The sequence below is a fragment of the Epinephelus lanceolatus genome, chromosome 2 (assembly GCF_041903045.1).
Source record: "Epinephelus lanceolatus isolate andai-2023 chromosome 2, ASM4190304v1, whole genome shotgun sequence".
NCBI lineage: Eukaryota > Metazoa > Chordata > Actinopteri > Perciformes > Serranidae > Epinephelus > Epinephelus lanceolatus.
Genome location: NC_135735.1, coordinates 26,638,067 through 26,653,787, shown reverse-complemented (window position 1 = coordinate 26,653,787; position 15,721 = coordinate 26,638,067). Strand labels below are relative to the sequence as shown.

The following is a 15,721-nucleotide window of genomic DNA, read 5'->3' as shown; positions in this document are numbered from 1 at the left end:
CCACCAACAACACACTTAAACACACATCTCTTTCGGCCGTGATCCTACACAAACACATCAGCTCCATCTTCAAACACTGACAGCACTGTCACAGTGATAAACACCAAAGCACATTTTACACATCTCATATTAAACAGTGCACTCTCTATATCCATATAATTCTCTTTCAGGTACGGGAACACACTCTGTTTCAAATGCAGTGACATGATGTCATCATGTAATTGTCAAGCAAGGGGAGTGCTGTTTGGATAAATCCAAATGCAGAAATTACTGTGCAACAAACCAAATTATTTCCCACTGAAAAAACAGCCACATCCAAAGTCATTCTTCAACTTTATAATAAATGGAAAAGTTGTCATCAACAGTCGCCTCAATCTGGTTTTAACACTGCAGATGACAGAAGCAGTTTAGGTTCAGTTATGGTCAGCGGGTTCAGATGTGGATGGCTTTGATGGCTTCCAACCATCCCCATCCCAACCCCCAGGGTCCAATCTTTTAGGGGAGACATTAAAATTGATCATCTTCTCGTGATCCTACCGGCTGCATATTAAATTAATGGCTTTCAGCATCAGGAGGCCCATGAAAAACCGTCACTGAATCACTGAAACAACCCTGAAAAGTTTTACATTTATTCTTCTTATTCCTGAGAACTGGAGTGCACCACATGGTTACACCAAAATAAGTTTATCCTACATTCATTTAACAACTCCTACTGAAAAAAACAGTTAGTTAACTGAGTGATGAGTCCTTTACGATGTTCAGTGACCCCACTAAACTTTAATAAAAGGCTCTCGGAAAAAAAAAGAGGGCTGATAAGTAAGAAGGAGAAGAATGCAAAGCCCACGAATCAATCACTAGCAGGCTGGCAGATGTGCCGCTGCTACACACAGGCTGCAGGACAGTCAAGTGACCACTGGCCTGGCTAAACAAAGACCTATTCCCATGAGCAGTGTGACCTCTGAAAACACCGAGCGGACGGTGGGGGAGCAGTGTTGGAAGGAGCATTCATCCCCTCCTCCAACCCCTTATCTCTGCTGCAAAGTTTTCCAATCACTCAACAGCAACCCTCCACTCACCACACACAGAGGCTTCATTGTCTTTAATCTCCGAATCATAACATGGAGCTGAAGAAGTCAGTCTGTATATAGCTACACTCTATTTACAACAACAGGTTTGTCCTTTCTTATGGCGGATTAGAAAAATATGTTGATGGCAGATCACAAAATAAAAGTTATAATAAGACAGAGAGGAGGCAGAAAACAAACACAGACCCTCTGATGATGACTCCTGCAGCAACTGATAAAACTAGATGAGCATCCCCCATTATTGTAGGAAAGATTTAAGTCCTGTGCTCTGTCTCACTGCCCTCCGTCTATTGAACAATTTAAAGAAACCTTTGACCTCTGGGCCTGCCGTTCAGGGGAACCATGGTAACCTTTCGTGTCCAGCAGAGGAGAAAAACAAGATTCCAGGATCTGAGTTGTCTCACTTCAGGCCATTTCATTCATTCACAGCGCAGCTCACACTGGGAAAGGTTTGCTTTCGTCTTATTGGAGTTTCTAATTGTACCGAGCCAGTGCCACGCAGATGTATTTCTTAGCAACTTAAAGTAAAGCTGTGGTCCTGGCCTGGCTGCTAAAATAAACTTTGTGTATGAACAGCAGCAGCTCCTTCAAATAAAACTCACTCAGATCTCAGCTTTAAACAAGAACAACTCCCGACCAGACCTACAATCACACCAAAAGTTTAATCTTGGATGCCGTTACAATGCACTGACTCTTATTCTGCTTGAGAGAAACGGTTGGATCGGTGCATCCCTGAAACAGATGCGCTGGATAACAGTTGTACATTAAGTGGTCACCACAAAACAACCACTTAAGTTAATTACTTTTCATTCATCAAGCAGCAATAATGTGCACCTTAAAGACATACTTTGCAGGATTTTCCTAAAAAACAACACGCATACAGAAGTAATCCCTCTCAATCATCACTTATGACGAACTAGAGGTGTGTGGCAGTGTATTTTTCTGCATTTTCATCTTATTTTGTGTGTTTGGCATGTTTATGGGCATGTAACCCACAGTGCTCAGGTGAAGTCGGGGCTTTCTAAAAAGGTAGAGACCAGGTGCCAGAGCATAAGCATCAGGCATCCAAGAGACACAGCTCTGAAAAAATGCAAATATAGTGTGGTGAAACGACAGGGCTGGCTTTTACTTTCACTCTCTCTGACGAACACAGTAACACACAGTAACCGACAATCCTCCACAGTATCTGTTTATGAACTGCTTTCATTCATCAACCAGCAACAACACACACCTTCAGCTTAACGTTATTTCATGTTTGCAACGGATGCAGCAAGGTCAGCACAGTAATCATAAATAAATACACTCCATCAGTGGGAATGCAGCACATGTTATGTAACAGCTGGGCTGTAAATAAAGCGAACAGCAGGCTCTCCTCCAACAAAGGTTGACCTGACATGCTCAGTTTCAAGTATTCCTGGAAGTGGTGTTTTGTGCAGGCCTGTCACAATAATTACGTTATCAGCTAGTGGGGGTTAGCAAAAATCCCCAAGGTCATGTATATACTGTATGATATGGCCCTTAAAATGATGCCAGAACAAACAGCAGGGTTTTGCCTACCATTGTAAGAAACAGCAAGATTTTGTTTTGTTATGTGTGTATGGTTGTATATTTGTAAATGTCAGTATGTATCAAATAGCAGAGTGAGTAGGGAAATAGGGGTGATTGTGGCGGTGTTATCATGATGTCAGTGGCATAAAATGGTCTCAAAATGACAATATTATGTTTCTTGCAATTATTTCTGGGACAATATATCATCCACCATAGGTAGTCATGGTAACAGGCCTGGTTTTTACCCAGTTTGTATCGTCATGCTTAGGCTCTGTCATATGCTGGCATCAATGATCATTACAGACTGGTAAATAATTTCCGAAACTATCAACATGTCTGAAACTATCCAGAAAAATTTGACCTGTAACAGTTGATGAGAAGCCTTTCTTTTTCATGCCTTATTTACTTGCGACCACATGGCACAAGAAGCCAAAAAAGGAGCTATCTCAGGAGGCAATCTCTCTTCTGAAATCCCCATCAATCTGAAGTCTATTGACAAAAGTCACATGGTGAGGCTCATGTGTCACATTCCTTTTCATCAAGCCCAAATCCCTCCTCACCTTTGTGCTTTAGCAAACCCAGTGTTTAAAGTTACCCTCCATTATCATTACATTCCTTCAAGAACAACTGGCAGGTCCACAGCTTCCACATATGAGCGTGGGATTAAAGAGATCAACAGAGGTGTCATTCCTTCACATAAAACATTGTCAGTCTCACCACATCTTATGAGGATGTGAGTTATAGGAAAGGAAATGTAGCATGACTGATACATAGAGATATCTGAGAGAGAGAAGGCTCCCCACATGTTACACTATCCATCTTTCAGCATGTAAAAAGACCTCAGGACACTTGGATCAAAATGTTTATAATACACATGTCATTTTACAAATGACCATAAAATCTCTGAGCACACGTCTAATGCAACAGGCAGGTCATAGAAGAGAGCCATGCTGTTTAATGAGAACTGCCACCCTGACTTTTCAATCAACATGTAACTCAAACTCGATCTGTGATGTTTAAACTTTTACAATTAATGTAATTAGCCTTTCAGTGGTGGACAGGTCCAGCTGTTCTGTCCACTGATATCAGGACAAACAATGGCCCCCAGAGAAACCTTTTTCTTTTGCGAGCGCAGGGGGGCAATGTGGACAAAAACGGTCAGAGTGAAAAGCTTTTCACTCTTTCACCAGAGTAGTGAGGCAGAAAACAATTGTGAGCAAAGCCTCCAGCCCACACTGACCTGGTGAGACCTGCAATAAAGTTTGGTCATTTAGACACTCAGGGTAAGGCTGTGGTACTGGGAAACGGCAATTCACATTTGTGTGTGTGTGTGTATGTGTGTGGGCACACCGCTCGCAACAACCCCCACTGCTACCTCTCTGTCCTTCAACTGAGCATTTCTCAGGTATGTGCAAATTTTATGAGCTTCCAGATAGACCCTCGAGCAGGTCTAAGTCCCAGTTTAAAACAAACTGGTGAAGCTAACAGGCAGCTTTTATCACCTCTTAACTTCAGACTATAAAGCAGGTAAAACACTCAATTAATTAATGAACTATATATAGTTTCTTGGAATTGCTCAACTGGTGCATACAGCAGAATTTTTTTTAACTTCCGCAGTATGTGCACAATTCGCAGTAGTGTTTCTCCTGCTGACCTGACCTGCAAGTTCCCGCTCAGCTCATAGACTTAACATTGTGATGACGTCATGGATTTTAAATCACTTTACCCAACTTGAGGAAAGCTTAACAAATGTGAAACCTTCATAGATAAAAAATGCATAATGGAAGGAGTCATAATTCATCCTGTTTGCAGTTTGAGGTGTCAACAGTTTTGCATATTGGGAAAATGCTTTTTGGGCAGCAGGAGATATCTTCCACTGCAACACCACGAGTGGCCACTGGGAAAAACTGAAAGCAAGGCTAAACAGTGTTCCTCAGGACCCGAGGCAGCTATGTTGCACCGCCATGTTTCTACAGTAGTCCAGAACGGACAAACCAAACACTTGCTGTAGCCATCTGCATTTTCACATTTTTGCTTCACCCACTATAGTTCTCCTATACGATTGGCACACAAGAGACATTTCAGTTGCTTGCAATCTGCAACTTCACCGCTAGATGCCACTAAATCCTACACACTAGACCTTTAAACCAGAGCTCTTTAACGATTATTCCAAAAGTGCTGGTAATGTGGCAATGTTATCAAGCTCCTATTAATTTCCATCCAGAGGTGATCTAAATGATCCTGGAGGAAACCTTTTTTTACATGACCACAGACTTTTCTATTACTTTTTTATTTGTTTAAGAAAACCATCAAAGTTAATCTTTGCCTACTCAACAATAATGTTTCCACACTACTTGGATTTTCTACAAATCAGGATCACATTGGAAGACGAATAAACTTCAATATAAAACAATCTTCCATTATGGAATTACATGGAAACAATCCCAGGACAGGACATGCAGAACATCTTTTTTCTCCCTCATTAAAGTCAATAAAATAATACAATTTCAGCATTGTTAAAAATGCATATTTTAGTACAGATAGGAACGCATTGCAGGTGGGGTAAAAGGGTTAACACACATTGTGCAAAAGTGGTCAGCAAGATGCATGGCCTGTGGTGTGGGAGGAGGGGATATAAGGTCCCAAAAGACCAACTCTGCCTGAAGCTTCTCTACTCCCCCCTTAAAATACGAGGCCAACTCGTGCAGCGCTGGAGGAGAAAGCATTCCAAAAGAACAATTCCTCAAGCAATCAGGGTGCAATAACATGAAAGCCACAGCTTGTGAATAGGGGTCATCTGCTCTTTAGCATTGGAGAGCCGGTATCCTGGATAGCTCCTAACCTTTCAGATCTGCTGCTCCTTCATTAACACACCAATGGGGCATATTTTCCTTCCAATCAGAATCTTTTTTGGGCTCTAACTTTGAAGACTTTGTCCCTCTTCCTGCACCTCTACCACCAAAGCTGCCTTGAATGCAACACCAAGCAGCAAAGAAACAAATAAATAAAATAAACGGTAACAAATCTTCTTGAATGATTCATGCAGGGAGATCTGAATCTCAACCACTGACTGCTGTTGGCAAACAGCCAGAATACAACATGATAAGAGTTTTCCATCACCTACATCCCATCTCAAGTTCTCAACACCATCATGTTTCTAATGTGACTGCAGCATGATACTCACTTGCGATTGTAAGACGGGCTTTCTGGCTCAGGATTGCGCCATACTTGTTCTGAGCAAGGCACTGATAGAGCCCTTCATCTGATTTGTCTCCTCTTCTGCTCTCCACCTCTGAAATATAAAGGGATCCATTGGAGAGCAGGTACACCCGCTCGTTCTCCACCACTTTTACTCCGTTCTTGAGCCATCGGACGTCAATGGGTGACTCTCCATGCGCCTGACAGTCCAAAATAACGGCTTCTTTCCGCATGACAGTGACATCATGGGGCTCCTTGATGAAAAATAACTCACTAAAACATAAAACACCTGCAAGAAGAGAAGAGAAAAGAAAAGCATGTGAGGAGTGAAGGTGGTGATCAACACGGGGCCTCAGCACTAACAGACGTCCAGTAGAACATTTAAAGCATTTACACTGTGATCTAACTACTGGCCTCTGGAGTCAGCAACCATGATTACTGGAGGCTGCTGCTCAGTATCCTCTGGATGGGTATCATTGATTATATTCTCAGATAGATACAAGTGTGACACTTATTAAAATGCCTATCAAGATGAAATATCATGTTTGAAAGGCTTGGAGGCACAGGTCTTGATTATGAGGGGGGACACTAGGGACATGTCCCCCTCAATATTTCCCAGCACCGATATCAATATGATGTCAGAAAGATGTTGGACTCTTATCTAGGACAGACGTCAAAATTTGGTTGTAATGAAAATTGGGTTATTTTAAATGCTGAATGATGGATGAGGTTGCGTAGACGTTACCATTATGATGTTGGGTTTTGATCTCCATTATCTTACGACTAAATGTCATTATTCTACATCAGGATGACGTTGGCATGAGACAACTGGAAGACGCTGGATTTTGGTTACTTAACAACACAATTTAAAACCAACAAAATATAAACATCATCTGTCGTCAGTATTCTACATCAAATTTACATCGGCATTAGACTTTGAATTTAGTCACCCGTCATCACAAACCAAATTAAACCAAACATCAAGGTCTATAACACTGGTGGCCAGCTGGGTTTAGGACATGTGCATTTGTCCTTCCCTATAAAAACATAAAAGTAGCAGAGGACTTTTATTTTGGCAAGATAAAAGACCTTTACACCATAAATTGGCACGAAAAAGCCCACCTTGGTGCAGAAACATCACCAGAATGCATGAAATTACGTGTGAGATGCTCAAAATTCTCTGGCTGAGGACCCCCAAACCTCCTTTCACATGTGTCCCCACAATGTTGAAACTTAACCTACGCCCCTGTGTTCAGTGATCACATCGTATCTCTCCAAGTCACCAGCTGAAGGTGAGACAGTCGATCCATATGTCCCTTTAGTTTACACAGAAACCCATTACTGAACTCTCAGTATGACCTTACTGTACTGTTTCATCTATGTGACCTTAGTGGACCAAACAGAGACACTGAGCCTTTCCTTAAATGTTATAGTTCCTCATTACGGGTTCTTTACCTCCCATTCAAAGCAATAACACAACCTGCAGAATCTCTCAGATCACATTCATTCATAACGCATAGCTCCAGTATGCGCCTTTGCTGCGCCATATATCACCAACACCAGCTCTTAGTTTGAGATGATTGATTTTGTATAAGCAGATAGTTCTCTGTTGGACTGACACTGCTGATCTCTCATTTCAGCTCTGTAATCGGATGATCCTGCTTCACAGAGTCACACCGTAACTAAATACTTCATCACAGCCTCCTTAAGTTTAAACGCGCTCACAGAACATAAATGAAAACGCTCCTTACCTGAGATTGGAAGAAAAACCACACAGAACAGCAGCCGCTGATATAATTTCCCTTTGACAGGCGCCATTTACATTAATTGTCTGTGCATGCTACCTCCTCTCTCATAGTTGTTTCCTCCACATGAACTGAGCTTCTACTGAGGAGGAAGACCCGCGCTGGGAGCTGCAGGAGTGGAGTTTCCCTCCTCTGGGATGGACATCAGTCAATTAATCAAGTCTGTGGGTGTTGAGTGAAGCTTTTAGTCCAGCGCCACCTAGCGTTAGGTGTAGGTCACAGAGGGCACAGTTCACATCAGACCTCTGAAACTCTGTGGATCCACCTCTGCAGCCACACATGATTCAACTGTAATGGGGTTACCTGTTTGCAGTGTTGGAGAATCTGCAAACTGTAGATTACCATCCTACCAGCTGCTTCACAATGCAAATAAACTACATCTTAACTGTCAAAACATTTTAGCTTAGCTTTAGTAAATCTAGTTTCAAACAGTAGTTCAGCAACATCCAAACTACATCACAGGAAATGATCACAATCTGAGTCTGGAATCTCATATTGTTTACTTGGAGGTACAACTGAACTGTCACTGAGTAAACTGTAGGTGTGTTTGGTTTAGGGGCCGGGGCAAGCCAGTCCTCACCAAGGCAGCCTGAGGGTGTGTATCAAGGAGAGGGTAGGGAGCAAATGTTGGGGTGGTTTTAGTCAGTTAGCAGGTGATTGTCATTAAATGAGTTGTGGTGTTGTGTCATATTGTCTGGCAAAGAATGTCATGAGAATACTTCAAATATATAGTTTGTGATTAATTCTATAAATTACATTACCCAAAGTAGTTAACTGCTGGAACAGCTACTGAAATTTAGATGTAGTTAACTTCGACCCAAATACTGCAAAATAATCTAATTAAATGTAGATAAAGGGATAGTTCAGATGTTTTGAAGCAGGGTTTTTTCCATAGTCAGTGCATCACTTAGAGTAGATGTCAGCTGGCATGCCCCAAGTTTGGAGAAGCAGGCTGGAGTCCAACATGGAAGCCAAGCAATGTAATGCTGTGGAGGAGTCAGCAACAAAATGTATTTTAGAGCCCTAAACAGTTAATATCAGTTTAAATGTACACTATATTGAGAGCATTTTCACCACATTTCCTTTCTGTCAGACATCCTGTTTCAACAGAGAAGCTGTTAAAAGCTTCAGTTCCCCATCTATGCTCTCGTCAAAGCCACCAGACTCCATTGAGAGAAGGTAATTTTAGCTTGCTGAACATGGGAGCTGCTGGACTATCACTACCTCAATCTGTTAGCCAGTTTGTGTTATTGTGTGACTTAGGTGAATCTGAACTAACCATTTTAAACACCAAAATCACACGATAACAAAAACAAATACACTGATCGACACAGCAATAGACCAGCAGCTCCCTCCAAAACATGGGAAAATGGGGTCCAGGCTAAAAAACACTGAAGTTACCCTTTAATCGGCTAGAAGAAGATTCCCCTCACGTTTAGGGGTCACCCAGTTACTAAATGACTAACAGCAGTTTAGGCAGTTAGATGAGAGCTGCTGCATGTCCTGAGGTCTCTAACAGCAGCTCAGGTGCCATCTGATGGATGAAAAAAGTACAGGGTGTATTTGTGTGTGTATTTGAAAGTGCACGTAAATACAAGGATGTAGTAAAATAGCTTTCTTGTATATGTGAACATGTGTTAGCTCATCCTAAATCAATTATTCTCCTTTGACTGAAGTTGATTTTTTGATGATGTATTTTATGTAATGCATTGATTTGAGCCTTCTTTCATTCATAGGAAAAATACATTAATACTGCATGCTTTGTATCAGTAACTTTAAGATCAGGTCACTGTTTTTCTGCATAGTGTGGACATGACAAAAAAAACAGACTGACTCATGATGAATATTTTGTATATTTTGTAACAATGGGACTTCTGCACTGATATTGTGGTCTCACTTGCTTCTCCAGCACCTTTTCACCTCCCCCTTATCAGTACAAGCGGTATTGATGAGAGCAGATCGCTCAGTATCAGAGACCAACTGCACACCAAATGGTCTCTGCAGACTGAAAAAAAAAATGTTAATGGAAATGAGTTTGTCCTTTAAAACTGGGTCCCTGCAATTAAGAGGAAGCATTGATAGGGGCAGGACAGCTGCTGTGTCAATGTCGATATTGATCCAATGTCCATCACTTATTGTGCAGAGAGATCAAACCCCCTTCCTCCCACGGTCCTCCCCTCCTCCCTCTGTGAACCTTTATTCAGCAGCAGGACCGCAGCCCAGCTGTGATGACGGTCAGTCAGAAAAACACACTCAGTGCTGATTCAGTCCAGAAAACTGCACTTCAGTGACGACTTATGCTCATAAATGCAACAGAAATATTACTGGTGCTGATTAAATGGGTCACTGCTGCAAAGGCTTTTACAATATATGTTCACAGTACATTAAAATGCTCTTTGTGTGCTGGGGAAAGACATTTCAAAATATGAAGGCTCCCATGTTTAAAGGGTTGAACTGCTGCAATGAAGTAAATTATAGTCAGGTGTTTGTTTACCCAAAACAAAGTCAGTAAACAGGAAATAAAAATGGGAAGAAATTGCAAGACAGCTGTAACACAAGAATGGTTACAGACTGAACTTCAAACAAAGACTGACTGAATAGATATTGTGATAAATGTTTAAAGTATGGAGACTCTTTCACTCAATCCACGGGTTGATCAATTCAAGCAATTCTGGAAATATATTGCACTTGTAAACTCATGAGATGATTAATGATCCTTTATTGAGGGAACTACCATATGTGTCTATCAGTATAATATTTGTATGGGTGCATAGTTGAACAAATGCTTATAAAATTATGTTTGTTGTATTCCTGTGCTTCTTTAAATGGTAAAGTATTGAAAGGGAGAAAGAAATCATTGCCACCATTGCAATTTCTTCACTTTCTTCTCAGCTGGCGTGAAGGCTTTTTCCTGAATTTGAAACAGAGGCAGAAATTGATCTACTAACTCAGGTGTAACTTTAGTTAGATGACAAGTTACCTGAAAACAGATCTGTTATCTGAGATTGTTGGAGTAGCAAAGATATGTATATACTGGGTATTTATCCAAATAACTTTACTGTTAACTCAGAATAGTTAATTGAATTTAGACTTCTGCAGGCAGGAGGATGAGAGCAGACAGAGGTGCAATAGGGGGTATATGCAAGTGTACGGGGTATACCCACCTTTTTTTTGATGTGTTTACAGTATATCCACCCATCAACAAAAAGCTACTGGAATATAAAGAAGAGTGTACCCACTTCCTCCTTGGTAACCTCCCATTCTACGTAGCAGTACACCCACTTCATGAAGTACCATTACACCACTGACAGCAGCTTTACCTTCATTACATGTATAGGTGAAGGTGAAAGCATCTTGTATTAGCAAAAGAAGAGGGGGAATGTCTCTTCCCTGCTTAGAAGATTACTTCAAAGCAGCACAATTAAGATACCTAGTCTGCTGGTGTAATAATAAATATGATGCAAAATGGAAAGACATAGAATTAAGTCAGTTGGATACCCCCCTTCAATCCATACTGGGAGATAAAATGTCTAAATCCATACATTCAGATAAGTTAAGCTATCGGACCATGGTCCCCCTCAATATTTGGTTTAAAGAATGTAAAAATCTAAAACTGGAGGGAAATACTCGTTTGTTAAGATGGGTGGCATACGATAAAGATTTTATGCCAGCGAAGCTAGATTCAAAATTTAAGCAATGGGTTTGGAAAGGCATAACATCATACTGTGTAATCTCAAACAACAGAGGCTTGGAAAGTTTTCAATATTTTAAAGACACTTACGACTGGGCCAAACGGGATTATTACAGATATTTGCAGCTTAGGCATCATTTTCATCGAGTATTATTAACATCTTTAGAGATGCTTATAAGGGTAACACTCACAAAAGACTGGTATCAAGAATATATTCATGTTTACAATCCGCAAAGAACCATTCAACCTTAGATGTTAAAACCAAATGGGAGAAGGAATCAAACATAACTCTAACAGAGGAAAAATGGTTAAATATATGCAAAATACAATCCTCCACCTCCAGCTCTGGCCAATGGCGAGAGTTTGCTTGGAAGAACATTATTAGATTCTTTATTACTCCAAGAATAAAATATTTACAGAATGGTAGACCAGAATGTGGGATTTGCTGGAGACAATGTAACAACTTAATGGCTGATCATTTCCACATATTTTGGAATTGCCCAGCGATACAAACCTATTGGCTAGAGATAGTATTACAAATAAAATTAATACTGGGTCTTGAGATCGATCATAGTTTTGGCACTATATATTTAGGTAATATACCACCCGAATTAAGTGCTCAGGACAAGTATCTTCTTAAGATATTGCTTGTAGCTAGTAAAAAAGCATTGACTAAGAAATGGCTAGATAAGGACCCACCAACAATAGGAGAGTGGAGAGCAGTAGTACAGGGAATGTATGACATGGAGAAACTAACCTTTTCTTTAAGACTTAACAAAGAGAAATTCTGTAGGTATTGGTCAAAATGGTCATTATACATGTAACAGGGTATTGCCTCTATTTTCATCCTTGTCTTTACACGTGGTCTAATTGTACTACCATATTTAAATTGTTTTTATATATGCTATATACCCAGTGAATATATAATTGTATTTTATTTTATATTTATTTATTTTTTTGTTGTACCCTGGACTGAGTTGCTCAAAGGGCTTACACTAGAGTTGCAAGCAGATCTGTAAGAAAAAGGTGACAAGACATTGGACATTTTAAATTTCTGTGAATGCCAACAATGACTGAGATTGGGATGTTTTGGACTCAATCCCCACCAAATTGATGCGGGGTCCATGATTTCTTTGTACATCTTTCCATCTTTACAGGACTACTGAGAAAAGTAACCCTTAACATATTTGACTACTGATAACACAAGAACTGTATTGTATTATCCATGGTGACCTGTCTGTTGGATTTATGTTCCTTTATAACAAAAATCTAAAAAAAAAAAAGTAAAAAAAAAGAAAAAAAAGAAAGCATCTTGTATTGTACTGTGGACAGTTATGTAACCAGATGAAGGGCAGGAGAATGGGACAGACACAGTCACTTTGAAATTGCTGTGTGTTGCTGAGTGTTTCTATGATGTTACTGTTTTGTTTTGCATAGCTTTTCTTATTTGAGGTGTCTTTTGTTTTATTTTAATGCATTTTATTTTATTTAACACATGAAGTATGTGAATTTGTATGTGAGGAAAATATGTAAAATTTGAATTAAAATAAATAGTGCTAAAAAAAACAAATCTGTTCCAAGTGTCCTCCATGTTTTTTCATATGTATAAAATATATTAATATAAATGTAAATCTAATAGTTACAGGTTAAAAAAAAATCCACATTAATTCCAGGAATAGCTTCAAGATATTATCCAGTTAATAAAAAAAGCCCTCTTCCAGCACATTAAGATGATATCTGCCACAGTAACTTCTTACACACACTTAATAATCTATTAGCTCATTACATTTCTCTGTAAAGCACTTGTACTGTGTTATGTAACCAATAACAGTCCTCAGCCTCAGTGCAGATCATGAGCTCCTCTTACATAACGTGAGAAAGTGAGAACCTGGCCTCATCCATGGTCAGCGATGCTCTCCCCAGGGTGTTTAATTAATCAAGAATTCAGTTTCGGCACCTGCCAATGCGGCACAGTTTGTGGGTGGAGTGATGGCCAGCCTGCATGTGAACTCAGGTCAAGCTCTGTGGCCGGATCAATGGACGAAAAAGTCATTATCAGCTTATGAATGTTGGTGAGGCTGTGGGTAGAGGGGAGCCAGATTTCCCAGGGCCTGCTGCCATTGGCCGAGGCCTGTGTCTTCCTGCTGCCACACATGACCATCCCCACTGACCCCCAGAAGTGTCCAAAAGGCCAGCTTGAATGGTGTGCGACCTTTCCACTGACCCCTGTGGAGGGGAGGGGACTTTTAGTGCCACAACAGGGGGGTTGTGGAAAACATAGAACTGTGGCTTTTGAGCTGAGTCACACAAAAGGCTCTGACCACAGAGATATCGATGAGTCCTCTCCACAGACCCTGCTCCTGTTAAACGCCACTTCTGAATCAGTGCCCCGTACTGTAGGTCAACAAGCACACAGGAAAGATCACACACTCATATCTGACTGTAGCTAAATTAACTTGGGATAAACAGTCAGACTGTCCTCCAAGTGGTTTAGAGGGCTGACAGGAGAACACAAATGGTCCTATCTAGAGCCAGTTATTTGTCCATTCTGAGCTGCTGTAGAAACATGGCAGAGCAAATGGTAATCTCTGTACATGAGGTCCTGCTCCCTAAGTAGATATGAACGGCTCATTCTGACTTAATGAAATCACAACCATTCTTATTTTCAGGTGATTATAAACTAGTTAAAACATGCTCCTGTTAAACACTGCCTCTGAATCAGAGCCCCATACTGTTGGAGACACCAGTTGGACATAATAAAGCAGAATAAAAAGAGACAATTCAATGTCACCCTTTGCAATATGATTTTAAAGAAACCAATTCTGTTTGATGGATGTAAGTTTAAATGTTTTGAAATTGGGTGATGCCATTCAGTGAGAATAAAATTGTGCTTTATCACCCCCAGCTGGAATAAATCAGTACTACAAACACCTACATCTGTACAACACATTTCCACCCAAACTAACATCTCTGGACTGAATTTAAGAATTTAAAGGGTTAAAAGGAAATGTCAGTGTTACTAATAAATTGTGAAGCTCAGCAAGAGCAGTGTGTGGGATTTTCTGTCTCAGACTCAAGTAATATTTTCCAATGTGCCTGCATCTGAGACAGTTGGATGTGTGATCTTTCTTCAAACTAAGAACTTAAAGGATAAAAATTAAATGATTTAAGGGTAAAAGAATTAAATTCAGTTTGAAAAAAGTAAATACCCACTCCAAGAGATGTCCTCAAAAGTCTTTATACAACATACCGGTGCCTAAAAAGTAAGCTATATATATGTGTTGGAGTATTCTCATGCTTTAAATTGGAGAACACAACAGAAAGAGGTGTCTTCTGTTAGAAGTAAGATTGTGGGATGACTTAAATGAATTGTGAGTGCTTGAGTTAAATGTTCTGTAGATCAGGTTTTCTATGTGATAGTTGTGTGAAAAGTAGAAAGTAAAAGTAAAGAAAAAGTAAACCAGGCAACACTACTTAGCATGTATAAGGATTCATCAACATTTAATGAACAGTTATTTCATTAATTTCATTAGCTGTACCCAGGGATAAGTACATTTTTAAGTGTTTATTAATGCACAGTATTAGCCAACAATTAAAACATCACATATTGAGGCATAGCTGTATTAAAACTGTTTATAATAGCTTCCACTTATGGGTGCCACAGGAGGAGTTATACTATTGATAAATACATAAACATTTATACCTGGTTACAACTACATTATTGCATGTTATAAACCAGTGGATAGTGGTAAGTCATTAGTTTGACATTCCACAGTTGTTTTTTGTTTTGTTTTTTATAATTCAAGTTTATATTGGTTTGAAAGTTTCGGTATATGGCATACATATATTATTTTCTGGGTATACAAGAATAAAAGGCATGCATTTTTTATAATATGGAGGCAGACTACAATACATATAAAAAAATTAACAAATAACTCTAGGAGGAAAGAGAAGAAAACAAACTGACAAATGAAAACACGTCACACATACATATGTCCTCATACATCTCTCTACAGGATCACATAATCACAGAGCAAGCTCATAATTATGTAGACTTATCTTCCATTTTGATATGAGTTCATAACTGGTCCCAAGGAGATACTCCTTTTTCTTGACAACCATTTTTTTCCTACTGCACATGCACTCATAAGATGCTATTTCCACCATTGCATTAACCCATTCTTTCAACTCCAGAGCCTTTGTTGTCTTCCAGTGTCTTAGAATAACTTGACAGACGGTTATTAGACCCACAATAATAACAGAAAATGCACACTTGGAGGTCCACACAGTTTGATACAGTCAGTGTCATACTTGCGTTTGGCCATGTCCTTGAGCTAGTTTTTCTGTCTCTGTCAAGTAGCTGTCCGTTAGTCAGTCACTCTACAGCAGAAACT

At 39.9% G+C, this 15,721-nt stretch overlaps 1 protein-coding gene across 1 annotated transcript in view; it reads right to left on the bottom strand.

Annotated features, from left to right (window-relative positions):
• Positions 1-7,713, bottom strand: part of prtga (protogenin homolog a (Gallus gallus)) — a 44,400-nt gene extending 36,687 nt beyond the window's left edge. Inside the window, exons 1-2 of the mRNA XM_033609920.2 lie at positions 7,583-7,713; positions 5,818-6,120 (exon numbers count right to left, since the gene is read on the bottom strand). Coding sequence (XP_033465811.2) covers positions 5,818-6,120; positions 7,583-7,649 — 370 coding nt within the window. The 5' untranslated portion in view covers positions 7,650-7,713. The remainder of the gene's footprint in view (positions 1-5,817; positions 6,121-7,582) is intronic.
• Positions 7,714-15,721: the final 8,008 nt, after the last annotated feature.